Source organism: Megascapheus bottae, chromosome 17, assembly GCF_031878675.1.
Source record: "Megascapheus bottae isolate mThoBot1 chromosome 17, mThoBot2.hap1, whole genome shotgun sequence".
Classification (NCBI taxonomy): Eukaryota; Metazoa; Chordata; class Mammalia; order Rodentia; family Geomyidae; genus Megascapheus; species Megascapheus bottae.
Genome location: NC_143525.1, coordinates 45,357,664 through 45,375,749, shown reverse-complemented (window position 1 = coordinate 45,375,749; position 18,086 = coordinate 45,357,664). Strand labels below are relative to the sequence as shown.

General features: G+C 43.4%; 3 protein-coding genes across 4 annotated transcripts in view; 1 reads left to right on the top strand and 2 right to left on the bottom strand.

The window, feature by feature from the left end:
- Tada2a (transcriptional adaptor 2A) overlaps window positions 1-2,379 on the bottom strand; it is a 49,373-nt gene extending 46,994 nt beyond the window's left edge. The window contains exon 1 of the mRNA XM_090351207.1: window positions 2,205-2,379. The gene's annotated coding sequence lies outside the window, so the exon portion shown is untranslated. The remainder of the gene's footprint in view (window positions 1-2,204) is intronic.
- A 234-nt stretch (window positions 2,380-2,613) lies between these two features.
- Acaca (acetyl-CoA carboxylase alpha) overlaps window positions 2,614-18,086 on the top strand; it is a 251,719-nt gene continuing 236,246 nt past the window's right edge. For both annotated transcript variants that reach the window (XM_090351204.1, XM_090351203.1), the window contains exon 1: window positions 2,614-2,889. In XM_090351204.1, coding sequence (XP_090207330.1) covers window positions 2,849-2,889 — 41 coding nt within the window. In that variant the 5' untranslated portion in view covers window positions 2,614-2,848. The remainder of the gene's footprint in view (window positions 2,890-18,086) is intronic.
- Window positions 12,300-14,690, bottom strand: C17H17orf78 (chromosome 17 C17orf78 homolog). The gene is made up of 3 exons (XM_090351461.1): window positions 14,636-14,690; window positions 13,510-13,595; window positions 12,300-12,521 (listed from the first exon to the last, which is right to left on the bottom strand). Exons 1-3 carry the CDS (start codon window positions 14,688-14,690, stop codon window positions 12,300-12,302), a joined length of 363 nt encoding a protein of 120 aa, XP_090207587.1.

Here is an 18,086-nt window from a genome sequence, read left to right as displayed (position 1 = left end):
GCCTCGAGTTCAAGTTCCAAGACTGGCTAAAACAAATAAACTCACATGATGAAAACTAGAAGCTAGCTTGAGGAAACTCTTATCTCCAGTTAACTGCCGGAAAGCAGGAAGTAGAGCACTGGTTCAAATGGTAGAGTGCCAGATTATAGAGCTAAAGGACAGCATCCTGAGTTCAAGCTCCAATATCAGCACAATGCCATCACACACACATAGACAAACACACACACACACACACACACACACACACACACACACACACACACACCTCAAATAATAGATAAATAAATGCTAATTCTACAAAAGGTTAACTGATTTTACTTTTACCATAGTGACTTTTTCACACATTCATTTTTAGCTTAGAGAATAAGGTAAGTCCGATAATAAACGTATCTTTTTTAGGGTGGGGTGAATCTCCTATGTAGACTCAGGGGAAAAAAAATGGGTCTTCTAGGAAAAATTAGCAAGGAAATATTATATGCAGTAGTAACCTAATATATTATACCATAGTACTAAAGTAACATTTGTTGAACTTGCATGTCGGGTCCTGGTTGTATGAGGATTCTTTTTGAATTCTTCCAATCTTGCTGTTGGGCAAGTTGTTTTGTCAACAGAAAGGAGGCATGAAGATGCTGTACTTGCAGAGGTTAGGACCAACAAGCTGATAAATGCTCCTCAGTACCCAGGCCAGGCAGGAAAGTGCATAAGGTTTTTGTTTTTTTTTTCTTCTTTTGCCAGTCCTCAAGGCCTGGGCATTGTATCTGAGCTTCTTTTTGTTCAAGACTAGCACTGTACTATTTGAACCACAGTATCAATTTTGGCTTTTTCTGTTTATGTGGTACTGAAGAATTGAACCCAGTGCTTTGTGCATGCTAGGCAAGCACTGTACCACTAAGCCACATTCCTAGGCCCCATAAGACTTATCTCCAAACAACCACCAAGAATCTGAAAGCAAAGGTGTGTGGCCTAAGTCTAGAGAATCAGCCTTTGGGGTGGCGGGGAGGGAGAGGGGAGAATGAAAGGGCTATGCTGGGGCTAGGAATGTGGCTTAGTAGCAGAGTGCTTGCCTAGCATGCATGAAGCCCTGGGTTCCACTCCCCGACACCACATACACAGAAAAAGCTGGAAGTGGCACTCAAGTGGTAGAGTGCTAGACTTGAGTAAAGGAAGCTCAGGCCCTGAGTTCAAACCCAGGACTGGCAAAAAAGAAAAAGAAAAAAGGGAGTCTGGCCTACTGGTAGCGCACAAAGATCCGGGTTCGATGCCTCGGTACCAAATACATTTAAAAAAAAAAAAGCTGGAAGTGGTGCTGTGGCTCAAGTGGTAGAGCTCTAGCCTTGAGAAAACCCACGGACAGTGCTCAGGCCCTGAGTTCAAGGCCCCAGACTAGCAAATAAATAAACAAATACCTAAAGGACCATAGCCAGCACTGATTTAAAAAAAAAAAAAAGCGCCCAATTTTACAATTAGATTCTCCCCCACCCCTTTTTTTCTCTCATAAAAGATTATTCTGAGGCAGGCGAGGTGGCTCACGCCTATAATTCTAGCTACTCCGGAGGCCGAGATCTGAAATCGCATTAAAGATCAAGAGACTCTTCAATTAATCGTTGGAAAAGGGGAAGTGGCGCTGGGGCCCCAGGGGTAGGGCGCGGTGGTAGCCTAGAGCTGAAGAGCTCAGGGACAGCGCCCAGGCCCAGAGTTCAGACCCCACGACCGACCAGGGAAAAAAACACAAAGATTCTTCACGTCCTTCGGACTGGCTGCACTCGCGTGGGTCTAAAGCAAGGCCAGGACCGCGAGGTCGGGGCCCCGCGTGGGGCAGACAGGGGGCTTTGCAGTTCCGCAGCCCGTGTTCATCGTCCCCTGTTGGCTGTAGGGTCTTGGACGAGTCGTTTCCCCCGAGCCTCGGCTCCAGAACCGAGCTACAAACAGGTGGTCGGAAGGGGTCTGCGGCCACCCGCAGACACGCGGGTTAGCCGCGCCGCGCCGCGAGCCCGGAGCACTGAGGCGGGGACACCGCAGGCCGCCCGGGAACGGGGCGGGGCCTAAGAGGTCAGCCGGGCCGCGCCTTCCTCCCCCAACAGCGCCGCGTGGCCGGACGGCCGCCGCCGCCGCCCCTCGCCACCCCGCTTCCCCTCCGTGCCGCCACGGGGAGCACGCGCCCGCCCGCCGCCGTGAGCCACCCCGTCGATCGCCCGGCGCCTCACCTCCCGCGTTCGTCCCACCGCGGAACGAAGAAATCGCCCTTCGCGCGCACACGAGCGCGTTGCCCGGGGTCTCTACGTGCGCGCCTCCTGCGTGCGCGACTCCGCTTGACGTGCGCGCTCCCGATCCACGGCGGCCTCCGCCCCTTCGCTCCGTTCCTCAGCCTCGGAGTTCCCGCCCGCCGGCCCTCCCCACCCTGCCCGAGCTCGGGGCGGGGAAGCCGGCTCTCGGAGCCCCGCCGCCCGAGGACCGGGCGGATGAGGGCGAACCTCTGGCGACTCCCCAAGTCTAACCTCTTCCCCGGGGTGGCGCGTGGCCGGTCGCCAGAGGAGCCCTCTGCTGGTGCGGCCTGGTCCTGCCCGGGTGCGGTGAGGCCGAGCGGGCCGGGCTGGATTTCTGGCTCACGTTCCCGGTTCTCACCCCTGTGTTGCCAACGAAGGAGACTGAGATCGAAGCCCCAGGACCAAGTCGCGGCCGCCTTCCCATTCCCGGCCCCCCCGCAGTGCCATTCATGGATTAACCAGACCGAATGGCCTCAGGGATGAAGAGGGTTCGTGTCCTTCAGATGCTTCGGGGACGTGGACATTGTCATCTTTGAACAGAGCCATCCCCTGTGTGGGCTTTCACCTGCCCCAATGGCGGTGCGATGATGTCGTGGTCCACTCTGATGTCATTCTTGAGGGCTAGGTATGTCCCGACATCTCTTACGACTACTGGTAGTGATTATTGTAACGAGAGCTGCCACTTGTCAAGTGTTTATTGCATGCCAGGTATTGTACCAGACAGGTTACACAGAAGGTCTCATTTAACCTGCCTTATGGCCTAGGTACTGTTATTATCCTCATTTTCCAGGTGTCGAAATTTAGGCCGTGGGATATAGACTTAGCATCAAACTGCTGGAAAGCGTTGATTCCAGACCATGGTTTATCTTAATTGTGATATAGTTATGGTTCTCGTTGATCAATTTGCCCATTCCGTGTTACAATTCACTTATTCCTTCTGCTTCCCTTTTCCCCCTTTTAAAAAATAGATCTTGGGCCGGGAGGGTGACCTAGTGGTTGAGTGCTTGCCTACACACATAAAGACCAGGGTTTGATTCCTCGGTACCACATACACAGAAGAAGCTGTGGCTCAAGTGGTAGGGCTCTAGCCTTGAGAAAGCCCAAAGACAGTGCTTAGGCCTTGAGTTCAAGCACCAGGACTGACAAAAAAAAAAAATAGATCTTGGTCATGAGCGGTAGCTCATACCTGTAATCCTAGCTACTCAGGAGGCTGAGATCTGAGGATGGCGGTTCAAAGCCAGCCCCGGGCACTAAAAGACTATGAGACTCATCTCCTTTAACCTCTAGAAAATGGGAAGTGGGGCTTGGCTCAAGGGTGGTAGCCTTGAGCTGAAGAGCTGAAGGACAGCACCCAGGCCCAGAGTTCAAGCCCCATCACCCACAAAAAAAAAAAAAAGAAGAAGAAGATCTGGGGCCAGGAGTTTGGCCTACTGTAGAGTGAGTGCTTGCTTAGCTTGCACAAAGACCTGGGTTGGATTCCTCAGTACCACATACATAGAAAAGCCGGAAGTGGTGCTGTGACTCCAGTGGCATAACACTAACCTTAAAGAAAAACCCAAAGACAGTGTTGAGGCCCTGAGTTCAAGCTGGAGGGGGCGGGGGAGAATGTATCTGTACATTCAGTTCAGTTTTAGAAAAGAAGGACGTGCTGGGCAGGTGTGGCTTAAGGGCTAGGATGCCAGTCTTGAGTGGAAAAAGCCAAGCAAGAGTGCAAGGTCTTGAGTTCAAGCCCTAGTACTGGAAGAAAAAAAAAAGGGGGGGGGGCGGAATCTAGCCAGTCACCAGTGGCTCACTAGCTATTTAGGAGACTGAGATCCAAGGATGGTGGTTCAAAGCCAACCGGGGAAGGAAAGTTCATGAAACTCATCTTCAATTAACCACCAGAAAACCAGAAGTGGAGCTCTGTCTGACTCAAAGTGGTAGAGCACTGACCTTGAGCTAAAAGAGCTCAGCGACAGTGCCCAAGTCCTGAATTCAAGCCCTATAACCCACAAAATAAAAAGAAAGAGAAGTCTCATGAGCAAGAGTGAAGACCCACATTTGATTACTCTGTACCATATACAAAGAAAAAATCTAGAAATGGTACTGTGGCTCTAGTGGTAGAACACTCTAGCCTTGAAAAAGCCCAATGATAGTGCTTAGGCCCTGAGTTCAAGCTCCAGGACTGATTAAAAATAAAGAAATGTACTCTTTACCTTTCTTTATGTAACTGTAACTCCTCTGTATGTCACCCTTATAATAACAATAAAATCTATTTATTTATTTATTTTGGGGGTCATGAAGAAAGAAAGCAAGAAAGATTCTACATTTGGTGTGAGAGTGTGACTCAAATGATAGAAAGCCTGCCTGGCAAGTGCAATGCCCTGAGTTCAAACTCCAGTACTATCTAAAGAATTTGTTTGGGCCAGGTTGGCTAGTACTCAGCATTAGAATTATAAAGATGATATACAGTGGAGTTACTGTGACATAAGTCAGGAAAAGAGTACTTTTCTTTTTTTTTTTCTATGTATGTGGTACGGAGGAATCGAACCCCGGTCTTAGTGCATGCTAGGCAAGCACTCTACCACTAGGCCAAACTCCCCACCCCAAGAGCACTTTTCTTTTGGGACAGTTTCACCCCTTTCCTCACTCCCCCTTTTTCCCTCATGTCCCCCCCCACAAGTTGTATAGTTCAATTTCAACATAGTGTCTAATGCAGACCACTGCTGCATCTGTTCACTCTTGGTGTTTCTTCACACTGTGTTCCCTCCTTGCCCTCCCAAAGACAGATAAATGAATAAACAAAACAAAAAGAAAGCAAAAACAGCAACAAGGGGGAAAAAAACTTCCTGTTTCCATTTCCTGGATTTTTCTTTTTAATTAAAATCAGGGGCTCCTACTCAGCAGAACAGGCAACGAATCGGAATTTCTTTGGCTGCCTGCTTCTTTCTTGCTTCAAAAACCTGAAGTATACATTATCCCACAGGTCACAAGATAAATGCATAGTTGCAATCTCAGGTCGAAGACATAGTCTTGCTTCAATGGAGAAAAGCTCCGGAGCTATGTCCCATTTAATTGATGTTATGGATGACACACTTAGGTATTATGAACAATTAACTATAAGACTGTTCTTGGGTATAGAGTATTTTACTATTGTAATCAAAACTTACAAAAGGTTAATTTGATGCATACTTAATGATATGTGTAATTGTTGTGCTAGGCATGATAATTAGGCCTTAAATGTTCAATTGTTTACAGAAATGACTATAATTGGTTATTTTTACACAACCAACACATTTTCCCACTGTTTGCTCATTTTATTAACTTTCTAGAATCCTCAATCATTCCAAGGACATTTTTTCTCTGAGACTCTTTTCTATTTAGTCATAAGCTCATAACACATTCCTCTTCAAAATGACACAACAGAGTACCCCTCCCAACTAGCAACTAAAAATAGCTACTGTGCAAGTGCAAGATTCTCCATATATGTTTCTTCCACTTTAAGCCCCTAATAGACTCAAGGAAGGTGATATAAGCTGGGTGTAGTGGCTCATGCCTGTAATCCTAGCTACTCAGGAGGCTGAGATCTGAGGATCAAGGTTCAATGCCAGCCAAGCACTAAGAAGACCCTAAGACTCTTACCTCCAATTAATCACCAGAAAACCAGAAGTGGTGCTGTGGCTCAAGGGGTAAGGCAGTTGAGCTGAAGCGCTCAGGGACAGTGTCCAGGACCAGAGTTCAAGCCCTATGACTGATAAAAAACAAAACAAAACAAAAAAATCAAATAAACAAATTGGTTTGATTTGCTCACTACATACTGTATATGTGTATTAGAATATCACTTTGTATCCTATAAGCATAGTAAATTAAAAATAAAAGCAGAAGTTGGGTGTGGTGGCTCACACCTGTAATTCTCGCTACTCAGGAGGCTGGAATCTGAGGATCAAGGTTCAAAGCCAGTAGAAAATGGGAAGTAGAGCTTGGCTCAAGGGTAGAACTGTAGCCTAGAGCAGAGAAGCTCAGGGACAATGCCCAGGCCCAGGGGTAGGGTAGTAGCCTTGAGCTGAAGAGCTCAGGAACAGCACCCAGGCCGAGTTCAAGCCCCTTGAACCACTAAAAACAAAATGAAAGAAAGAAGGAAGGAAGGAGAGAGGAGAAAGAGAGAGATGAAAAAAAAAAAGAAAACAAAGAATAAATTGCAAAAACAAATTGAGAGTTCTTGAAGTTTTCCTAAATACGTTTGGTTTTGCAGGACTTTTAGGCATAAGCATTGATAGCTTTTTAAAACAACATAGAAGGGCTGGGAGTTTGGCCTTGTAGTAGAGTGCTTGCCTAGCATGCATGAAGACCCGGGTTCAATTCCTTGGTACCAAATACATGAGGCGGGGGAGCCAGAAGTGGTGCTGAGGCTCAAGTGGTAGAGCTCTAGACTTGAGATAAGTCCAGGCCCTGAGCCCAAGCCCAGGACCGGCAAAAAAAAAAAAAAGCATAGATGACAAGATAAAAACAAATTATTGCAACCCAGTGGGTTTTCTAGCACCTCAGAATAAGCAGCTGTAAACCTAAATTCTGAGGAATATTATGTTAGAAAATTACATTGGACGGCTGGGAGCTTGGCCTATTGGTAGAGTGCTTGTCTAGTATTCACAAAGATCCGGGTTCAATTCTTTCCTACCATGTACATAAAAAATTACATTGGAGCAGCCTAGAGTTTGGCTTAGTGGCTTGCCTAGCATGCCTGAAGACCCGGGTTTGATTCCTTGGTACCATACACTTAGAAAAAAAGCTGAAAGTGGTGCTGAGGCTCAAGTGGTAGAGCTCTAGCCTTGAGAAAAATCCAAGGACAGTGCTCAGGCCCTGAGCTTAAGCCCAGGACTGGGAAAAAAAAAAAAAGATCCTGGTTCAATTCCTCAGTACCTCATACATAGAAAAAAGCCGGAAGTGGTGCTGTGGCTCAAGTGGCAGAGCCTTAAGAAAGCCCAAGGACAGTGCTCAGGCCCAGAGTTCAAGCCCCAGGGCTGGAGAGAAAAAGAAGAAATTACATGGGATTGTAACCTGCATTACAGATAAGGGCTTAATATTCAGGAGTATACCCAAGATTACAACTCACCAAAAAGATTAACAATTTAGTTAAGAACCAAACAAGCTGGCTGCTGGTGTCTCACACCTGTGTTCCTAGCTGTTCAGGAGGCTGAGATTTGAGGATTATTACTAAAAGCCAGTCTGGGCAAGAAAGTCTATGAGACTTGGGGGGGGGGGGTGCCAGTCTTAGAGCTTGAACTCAGGGCCTGGGTACTGTTCCTGAGCCTCTTTGTGCTCAAGGCTAGCACTGTATCACTTGACATAACACCACTACAGGCTTTTTCTGAATGATTTATCGGAGATAAGAGTCTCATGGGCTTTCCTGCTCAGCTGACTTTCAAACTATGATCCTCAGATTTCAGCCTCCTGAACAGCTAGGAATACAGCAAGGTGTGAGACACCAGCGCCCCCCTAGTTTGTGAAACCCTTATCTCCAATTAATCACAGAAAAAGTTGAAAGTGCATTGTGGCTCACTGATAGAGCAACAGCCTTGAGCAAAGGAGCACAGGGACAGCGCCCAGGCCCAGAGTTCAAGCTCCAAGATTGGCTAAAAATAAAAAGAGGGCAATAAGAACTTTAACCAAGAGTCTGCACTGTTTTTTTGTTTTGTGGATAATGGGCACTGGTTGTCCCTGTGCTCTTCAGCTCAAGACTACTGCCCTACCCTTTAGCCAAGCCCTAGTTCCCGTTTTCTAGAGGTTAATTGGAAATAAAAGTCTCAGGTCCTTTTGTGGCCTGGCTGGCTTTGAACCTTGATCCTCAGATCTCAGCCTCCTGAGTAGCTAGGGTTAAAGGTGTGAGCCACCACACCCAGCTTAGTCTGCACTGCTTATAATTATTTTCCTATACATTAGGGGGAAGTACTGACCTGAATGGATACTTGAAGAGTCTGTGTATCATTTTATTCTGTGTAGATGTCATGCCAAACCTCCTAACATCATTCTTCATCCTATTTAAAGTTCTAGTTAAGTGGAACTTAACTAGGACAAAGGTTGGCTGGTATGAATGATTCCTTCTGCCATTGGCTCAGCAATACACACTTCACATTTGTTGTGATTTATCTGTTACATTTATTCATTTATATCCCCCCCCCCTTTTTTAGAGGATGTAATTTATAATTTCAGCCACTAGGTGGCATGAATTCACACAAATCCAGTGCAAGTTCCAAAACTAAATCTGAGCTGCATAGAATGTGTTAGGGAGAAGGAAAGCCTTCTGAGACCTGAGGTTTCAATATATGCATAGATCCACACCTCTTAGAAATTCAAATAAAGGTAAATTTTGGATGATTTGTAAGTTAGGTCATTTGACTGAGAAAAAAGGGAAAATGTGGTGGAATGAAGGACAAAAGAAAACAAAAGAGTCTAAGACAAAAGTATGAATGTAGAGCTTAGAGCAGGACTTAAATGGTGGAGGAGAAAGCTGTGAGTTCATGTTTCAGTACTCTACCTCCAAAATAAATCTAGAAAGATGAACTGAAGAATTATGAGCAATTATGGTATAGGCTCTGGTAGATTTGTTTCTCTTTAGTAACTATGAGCAACTTATATTTGGAAAGTTTTTTTTTTTAAAGCTTCTGTTTTGAGGGCTTGAACTCAGGGCCTGTCATTGGGCCTTTCCTCAAGGTTAGGGCTCTACCACTTGAGCCACTGCACCACTTCAGGCTTTTTTCTGTGTATGTGGTACCAGGGAATCAAACCCTGGTCTTTTTTTTTCTTCAGGGCCTGAGCACTGTCCTTGGACTTCCTCAAGGCTAGCACTCTACCACTTGAGCCTCAGCACCACTTCTGGCTTTTTTCTACGTATGTGGTACCGAGGAATCAAACCCGAGTCTTTGTGCATGCTGGGCAAGCACTCTACCACTAGGCCAAACTCCTGGCCCTATTTTTGCTTTTTTTGTAACAGTCTTGAGGCTTGAACAAAGGGCTGGGGTTCTGTCCTTGAGCTTTTTCACTCAAGGTTACTGTACCGATAGATACCTGTTTCCTGGCAGTAAAAAGAATTATCCACATTTGTTTTATAAGTGAAGCAACCTGTTACCTTCAAGCACTTATATGTTAACCCTGCTTTGTTTTTTTTTTTTTTCCCAACAAATGACATAAACACTTGCCTTTCCAGGCTGAGGGGCAAGTTGGCACTCACTGGTTCCAGATTGCAGGCCCCACTGCCTTTGCCTTCTCTATAACTGCTGGCATTGACACAGCTTTCTAGCTCCTCCGTGACATTGACCCTGAAAGGAGGAACATGAATGTTGCTTACTTTAGTGATGGATAAACGTCTGAATATTTTCTAAGCTTCTTTAGAACTATCTGTCCTGAACAAAAGGAGAAGATGGAGGGTGAATAGTCTCAAAAATAATTTATGTGCACATATGAAAACAGAACTTTGAAACCTGTTAAAACTGTTTTAAGAAGGGAAGAGGGGTTAAGGAGAGTGATAAAAAGGTGAAGTTGGGCTCAGAGTTTGGCCTAGTGGTAGAGTGCTTGCCTAGCATGCAGGAAGACCTGATATTAAATTGTGTGTGTGTGTGTGTGTGTGTGTGTGTGTGTGTGTGTGTGAATGTGGATGTGGATGTGTTAGGTATTAAAGGTTGAATAGCAAGGCAAGTATTTGAACCTGTTCTATCCAAGTCTTTAGCTCCTTTATTTGATTTTTGAGATAAGGTGTCATTAATTTTGCCCTAATAAGCCTCCAACTCAACTTCTTCCTGTTTCTGTCTCCCCAAGTAGCCTGGATTACAAGAACATACCTTGCAGTCACTTCTGATATTAAGCTTTTAATTGTGGCTCCAGTGACCTGAGTGTTCATAGGTTTAGGATGTAGGTATTAAATACTGCCAAGAATAAATGAGCACAGAGATACTGAATCTCATAAAAGCCTTTCACTAGCTTAGGATCCGTGTAAAGAAATAAACCTTATCTTGTTTGCCTATTATTCTTAAGGTCATAATAATAATAAAGATGGAAGGGTGTAACACCGTTGAAAGTTTCTTTTTTTTTAATAGAGGCGACTCCAAAGTCCAAGGAAGAACATGAAATGTAATGTGAAAGAATTATCGTTGTAAGTAAATTATTCTGGAAGGAGACTGAAGAAAACAAAAGGGAACTACCCCCTACCAAGCTTCATGTATTCAGTTTCATTCAATCAGCAAATGTTCACACATGGATTCCTTATACATGTTTGTGTACATGTTTGCATAAGGTATACAACCCAGAAACTGCTTCATTTGTATATATCAGTTGGATAATCTGACGACTCTCCCAAGGGAGTAAGCCAAGAAGAGGAGGGGGAATTGTGGGGCAGAACAGAGGAAGCAAACTACAATGAATACAGTAACTATGTTTTATATTAGGAGGGATGAATGCTACTAAAACCAGACAAAAATAAGTAAGTAGTCTGAGGAGCACAGATTATCAATAATTGGCAGTCTACTGAAGGATTTAGGGACATTGCCAATCCCAGAGTTCAAGTTTCACAATGCACAAAAAGAAGAATTGGTAGCCTACAACATAGGTTAGGTGACATTAAAGCGAGTCTTGAAGGAAGTGATGGGTTTTCCCAAGCAGAAGCCTGGAAAGTACTGCCTTTGGGGGAAAGGCAATGAGAGTAGGCTTCAAAGCTACAGTAGAGGAGTAGCAGAGTAGAAAGAGGTCAATGAAACATCCTGGAGTAAGCAGTCTGGGGAGGCAGTTTCAGAACGTGAAGATCTAGAGGAAACCGGTGGAAGGCCTAGCAGGCCAGTTTAAGGAATTTTGTGGTTTTTCTTTCCCCCTTTTCACTAGTGTTTGTGCCTTACTTTTGTTAGGCTGGCACTACACAGCCTGAGCCACCTCCAGCCTTGTTTTTTTGAAGGTTATTTTGGAGATAAAGTATAACGGACATTTCTGTCTGTGCTGGCATCAAACTTGGATTCTGTAGAGCTCAGCCTTCTGGGTAGCTAGGAGTATCGGTGGGAATGCCTGGCAGGACTTCAGGGTTTTTTTTGTTGGGGTTGGTAATGGTGGTGGTCCTGAGGCTTAAACTACTCAGGGCCTGGGCACTGTCCCTGAGCTCTTAGGCTCTGAACTTTTGCTCAAGGCTACACTCTACCACTTGAGTCCATCATCACAGCACCACTTCTGGCCTTTTATGTTTATGTGGTACTGAGCAATGGAACCCCGGCTCTTCGTATATGCTAGGCAAGCACTCTACCATTAAGCCACATTCCCACCCTCATTTATACTTTCAAAATATATTGGGGCCGGAGTTTGGCCTGGTGGTTAAAGTGCTTGCCTATCATGCATGAAGACCCGGGTTCGATTCCTCGGTACCACATATAGAAAAAAGCCGGAAGTGGTGCTGAGGCTCAAGTGGTAGAGCTCTAGCCTTGAGAAAGTCCAAGGACAGTGCTCAGGCCCTGAGCTCAAGCCCAGGACTGGCAAAAAAAAAAAAACAAAAAAAAAATCAAAATATATGACATACATGCTTGGACTATCCCATCCCTGCAAGAAATATAGTAAGTTGAACTGGGCACGGTGGCTCATACCTATAATCCTACCTACTCAGGAGGCTGAGATCTGAGGATCAAGGTTCAAAGCCAGCCCAGGCACAAAAGGACCTGAGACTCAAGAACTGGAGGATACAGAGACAGGCAAAGGAAGGAGACTTACTTTTCTCTACACACTCCTGTGCTGTTTGAATGCCTTACTGTGCACGCTCAAAATGAAATTTTTCAAGAAAAATCAAAGACTCATCAGAAGTTAAGATCATATGAACATCACAGAATGCCAGTGCCAAAAGAGATCTTAGAAATTAGAAAACTGATTTTCAAAGAGGACATAGATTTACAAGACAGAATGATTTAGGATAATTAATTTCCTTGTGGCTTTTACTGCCACACAGCACCAGCTGCCATTAAGGATTTCAACTAACAGTACCTACCTCTATCTGTCTCCCTTTTGGCTCTCACCTTTGCATATTAAAAAGGATCCAATCTAAAACTTGGTTTCCAGGGTTGAGTGACAGCTGGGGATGTCAGAGCTATCGCTTTGGGGTACAGCAGTGATTCTGAGGTTCTTCAGAATATGTTCAACCTCTGGCTTTCTCTCTGAATAAATGAGGTTGATTTTCACTTTGCTCCCAGAACTAAGGCACAGTAGGGTAGCCATCGTACAGTTTTGGATCACGGGTGGCCATTTTGGCTTCTGTGTAAGTTTCTGGAGGAAAAGTCAAACAGAAAACTACAGCCAGGCCTCTATCCAACCGTGCCTCACTAATCCCCTCCCCTTCATGATCCTTGTTAAACTCCACAGGTGGGCTGAGAGTGTGGCCTAGGGGTAGAGTGCTTGTCTAGCATGTACAAAGACCAGGGTTCAATTCCTTGGTACCACAAACAGAAAAGCCGGAAGTGGTGTTATGATTCAAGTGGTGGCCTTGAGAAAAGCCCAAACACAGTGCTCAGGCCCTGAGTTCAAGCCCCAGGGCTGACAAAACAAAACAAAACAAAAAACTCTGCAGGTGATTTCCTTTCTTTTAGTTCACCTCCTCTTTAGTAAATATTTCTGGTATCAAATGTTCAAGTCCTGCTTTTTTCTTTTTTTAAAATTTCTTCCTACCATGAGTCCCATGGAGAAAGTTGACTTCAATAAACTCAGTATAGAGAAATGCTCATAGATAGTTTAAGGCAGAGAGAGCTAGGCACTGCCTCCTCTTTCTTTCCATCTGCTTGATTTCTATAGGCCTATATTAGGCAAAAGATAATTTAAAAATTAGTTTCCCTAATCCCAACAGGGGTGTGTGTGTGTGTGTGTGTGTGTGTGTGTGTGTGTGTGTGTATGCACGCCTGTGTGTGTGTTAAAATAGTATATTAAAGATCTAGGTTAAGAAGTGGGTAGACAAGGCATTTTCAATAGATAAAGAAATATTGGAAGCCAAGCGCGGTGACTCACTCTTGTAATCCTAACTAGTCAGGAGGCTGAGATCTGAGGATTGTGGTTCAAAGCCAGCTAGGACTCTAAAGTCTGTGAGAGTCTTATCTCCAATTGACCCCTAGAAAGTGGTTCAAGAGGTAGGGTGGTAACTTTGAGTTGAAGAACTCAGGGACAATGCCCAGGTCCAGAGTTCAGATCCCACAACCAAAAAAAAAAAAAAAAAAGAATTATTGGAATGGCAAGATGATTTTGCAGAAAGGGTTCATTCCTTAACCTGTATTAACAAATTCCTGATGCTTCTCACATCCTTTCGGAAAAACCCAAGCAATTGTTCCACTTGGCAGCTGCTATCTCCAAAGTCTGGGTGGAAAGGGGACAAGACTTTACCCAGTATTTACTCATTAGAATTCTGGGCACGGGAGGAGAATGCAAAAGAATGAAATTCTTGCTCATTCAACTTGCAACTGGGGAAATCAAACCCTTCCTAAAAAAGACTTTTAAACATACAGCCAATTGTGTATAAGAAGTTAGCTTATTATAAAGGAAACTGAGTACCAACGTATCACTTTTAGGAGAAAAAAAGCGAAAAGAGTTAAGTAAAGTTCCTAAATTAATGAAAGACTAACCATCTTATTTCTTAAAAAAAAAAAGCTTATTTTTTCTTCTCCATCCTGTTCTATCTACCTGCGATACTAAGGAGACTCTTCAAAAGTTTATTATTACAATATAGTTTTTCACAGAAAAAGAGATCATAGTTACTTATACTTTATTACACTTATTTCTGCATCTTATGCTATTTTACCTTAATGCTGACTAGCTAATTTTAGAAATGTAGCATTTAGAGAACTCTGAAATTATAAATTTTTCTGGTGGCAGTACTGGGGTGTGAACTCAGAGCCTTACTGTCGCTTTGCTTTTTCACTCAAGGCTGTACTACTTGAGCCACACCTCTAGTTCCAGCTTTTTGCTGATTAATTGGAGATCCCCAGCATAGACTTTTCTGCCCAGGCTGGCTTTAAACTGTGATCCTCAGATCTCAGCCACAGCCCCACTCTGGCTTTTTCTGTTTATGAGGTAACGAGAAATCAAACCCACAGCTTCATTCATGCTAGGCAAACACTTTACCACTAAGCCATGTTTCCAGCCAGGACTTTTAAATTATTAGTCATATGACTAGGAAAGAAGAATGCCTCATATTCTCTGAAAACACCTGATTATGAAATAGATAGCTTTCTCTCTGGCTAAAGTTGCAGTCTTGTTTAAAGACGAGGATACAAGAAATAACTCCTAGAAAGTTTTACTTGTGGGAGACTCAGTACATCCAGATATGTTGGAAGAAATCCCAATAGCTAGTAAGCTTCTCTGAAAATTTTTTTACATTAGCCTAGAAAAGAGTTTACCTTTCTTGGAATCATAAGGTGCAACAATTAGTCTGAAGACCAAAATGGTATCCATGTTAGTTTGAACACTCTTTGCACACTTTTTTTTTTCAGTCCTGGGCCTTGACCTCAGGATCTGGGCACTGTCTCTGAGCTTCTTTGGCTCAAGGCTAGCACTCTACCACTTGATCCACTTCCAACCTTTTCTGTTTGTGTGGTACTGAGGAATTGAACACAGGGCCACATGCATGCTAGGTAAGCACTCTAACACTGAGCCACATTCCCAGCCCCCAAAGATAGATATTTTTAGCAAAGAAAACCTCATACAAAGATCTACAGAATTTTTTTTGTGTACAGAGGATCTCATTATGTAGGCTGGGTTGACCTGTAACTCATGATCCCTTTGCCTCTGTCTCCTAAGTGCTGAGATTACAGGTGTGTATCGTCATTCCAAATTCTAAAGGCTTTTTGGTTGAAGACACATGAAGATCTTCTCAGATATTTGCCTAAGTCCAAAGTCTCTACGTCTGTAAATATACTCAAATTTCAGACCCTGAGGATTTAGCTAGAGGCTAAAACTGATTGATGATAATACGAAGAAAACTTGGGGATGGCTTGGTGGTTCACTCCTGTAATTCCAGCATTGAAATTCAAGGCCTGTTTTGGCTTCATAGTGACATCCTATTATCTCAAAAACCAAACAACTTAATGAATAAGTTATTAAGTAAAAGGGGTCTGGTTTAAAGGATTTTCCACTCATGAAATTTGAATCTAATTATAATAAGTTAAATATCACCCTGTTTTCGGACATACAGAACTTGACATCTGGGCTAAAGTGACTGGGGAAATAAATGTAAAAGGAAAAGATGTCACTGAAAATCAACATGTTGGTTGACATGTGGAAAGATAAAAGGAAGTATTGGGCATTAAGTTTCAGAGCAAACCTTTGTTGATATTGTTGCTCCCTCTCCCATGTGCTATAGTTGCCTATTTCTCTTGGCACAGGAGGTGGCTACACAAGAATTAAACCGTGTCTTTACCTTCCTTGGTTTCATAATTTTTATTTACTATTTCCTCAACACAATTACAAGATTCTTTGCTTCCTGGTGATGGACCATTTACCTTGTTATTCTATTTAAAATTCTCTTTAGATGCCATGTGACAGTGCTGCCACCTGGCAGTGGGGTAGGAATGAGGTCTAGTCATTCTCATTCTCATCCTGTGTCACAAGAGGACAGAAGAGCTCACTTTTCCCATAGGCCAAAGATAAAGTAGAAAGTTTTCTTTCCAACTCTCAGAAACCTAACTGCCATTTTTTTCTTTTTAACTCGGGGGCTCCGAAATCAGCCTGTATTTTGGAGCAGGCCATACTATGGGATACTGCAATTAACACATCAAAGTATCTAATGATGGAGAAACAGACCCAGAGTTGTTTCTAGATGCTCCCACCAGCGTTTTAAGTGTTTGATATATGTGGTTAAAATGGAGAGTATCTCTTCTGATCTCTCCTCCCACGCAAACTTTTAGGAAGAAAAAGAGACTATAATCATACTAAGGAGATTTATGATGTGTCAGATTTTGAGCCGTGACCTCTGGAAGACAACAGGGAAAGACACACTAACTAGATGAATCGGAATGGGTCTGCAGGAGGAACACTTGACTAGAAATTAGGAGGCTTATCAAAGCAATAGATTAGGCTCTATAATTTGATTGAATTATTTTGAGCAAGTTATTTAGTAATTTTCTTTAATGAAGTGATTGGAAAAGATGACTTCCAAAAGCTTGAGTTTTAAAATCATCTTACCTTAGAGTGGGAGTGTGGTCTAGTGGTAGAATGCTTGCTAGCATGCATGAAGAGTCCCTGAGTTTGATTCCTTGGTACCACATACACAGAAAAAGCCAGAAGTGGTGCTGTGGCTCAAACGTAGAGTGCTAGCCTTGAGAAAGCTCAAGGATAGTGCATAGGCCCTGAGTTCAAGCCCAGGACTAGCAAAAAAAAAAAAATGTAAAGGCTGGATGATATATATTTTTTGCCAGTACTCTATCATTAGGCCATGCTCCCAGCCCTCTACACTTTTTAATGGTGCTTTTTATTATTATTTATTTATTTATTTATTTTGGATCATGGGGCTTGAACTGTGGCCTGGGCATTGTCCCTGAGCTGTTCAGCTCAAGGCTACTACACTACCCTTGAGCCACAGCCCCACTTCCGGTTTCCTAGTGATTAATTGGAGATAAGAGTCTCTTGGCTTTATATTGCCTGAGATGGCTTTGAACCAAGATCCTTAGGTCTCAGCCTCCTGCGTAGCTAGGATTATAGGTATGAGTCACCGTACCCGGCTTAATTTCTTTTATTTTATTTGTGTGTGTGTATCCTGGCGCTTGGGCCTGGGCACTGTACCTGAACTTCTCTTGCTCAAGGCTGGCACTACCTCTTGAGCCTTAGCGCCACTTCTAGCCTTTTCTGAGTTTTTTATTGGAGTTAAGAGTCTCACAGACTGCCAGGGCTGGCTTTGAACTGTGATTCTCAGATTTTGAGTAGGTAGGATTACAGGTGTGAGCCACCTAGAGCCTGGTTATATTATTTTTTAAATGCATTTTAATTGATAAAGTAATTATACACATTTATGAACTACAGTGTAATATTTTAATTGGCCATTATCTCCTCATACATACATCATTTTGTGCTAGAAACACTTAAGATCTGCTGTACTAGCTGTGTGTGAGTGTGTGTGTGTGTGTGTGTGTGTGTGTGTGTGTAGAAACCCAAGGCCTCCTGAATACTAAGCAAATGTTCATGCCTGAGCTACACCTCCAACACCTCTAATGGCTATTTTGACATATTTAATTTATTGTTGTCAACCATAGTTACCTTACTGTGCTACAGAACATTAGGAAATAGTCTTCCTATGCAAGTGTACCCTAGTGCCAATTGCCATCCTTTGTCTTTTTTCTTATCTTCAAATAGTTGCACAGAGGTTTTAATTTAACATGTTCATTTATGTGCGCAATACATCTTGATCAGTGTCACTCCTCCATCACTGTCCTTCCCACCATCTACCCCATCCTCATCCGTCTCAAGTTCCCTAGTCCCATTGCCCCAATCCTCTCTCCATGCATCCAACCCCCGCCCCTTAAACCTCCACACCCCTCAGACATTCAGTGTTCATTTTGTTCAACTGTTAGTTGTGCAAAGGAATCATACCAGGAAACCTATTCTGTGAATACCATACACTAGTCAGTTTTGTTCTATGGGTTTTCATATATGTCTCTATTTTAGGTCTAACTTTCACATATGAAAGAAAACACATACCTTTTATTTCTCTGAGCCTGACTTACTGCACTCAACATTATTTTCCAGTTCTTTCTATTTCTGTGCAAATGACCTAATATCATGTCTCCTGATAGAGGAATAAAATTGCAGTGTAGGTGTATATGTGTTTATGTATATATACATATATATATATAATTT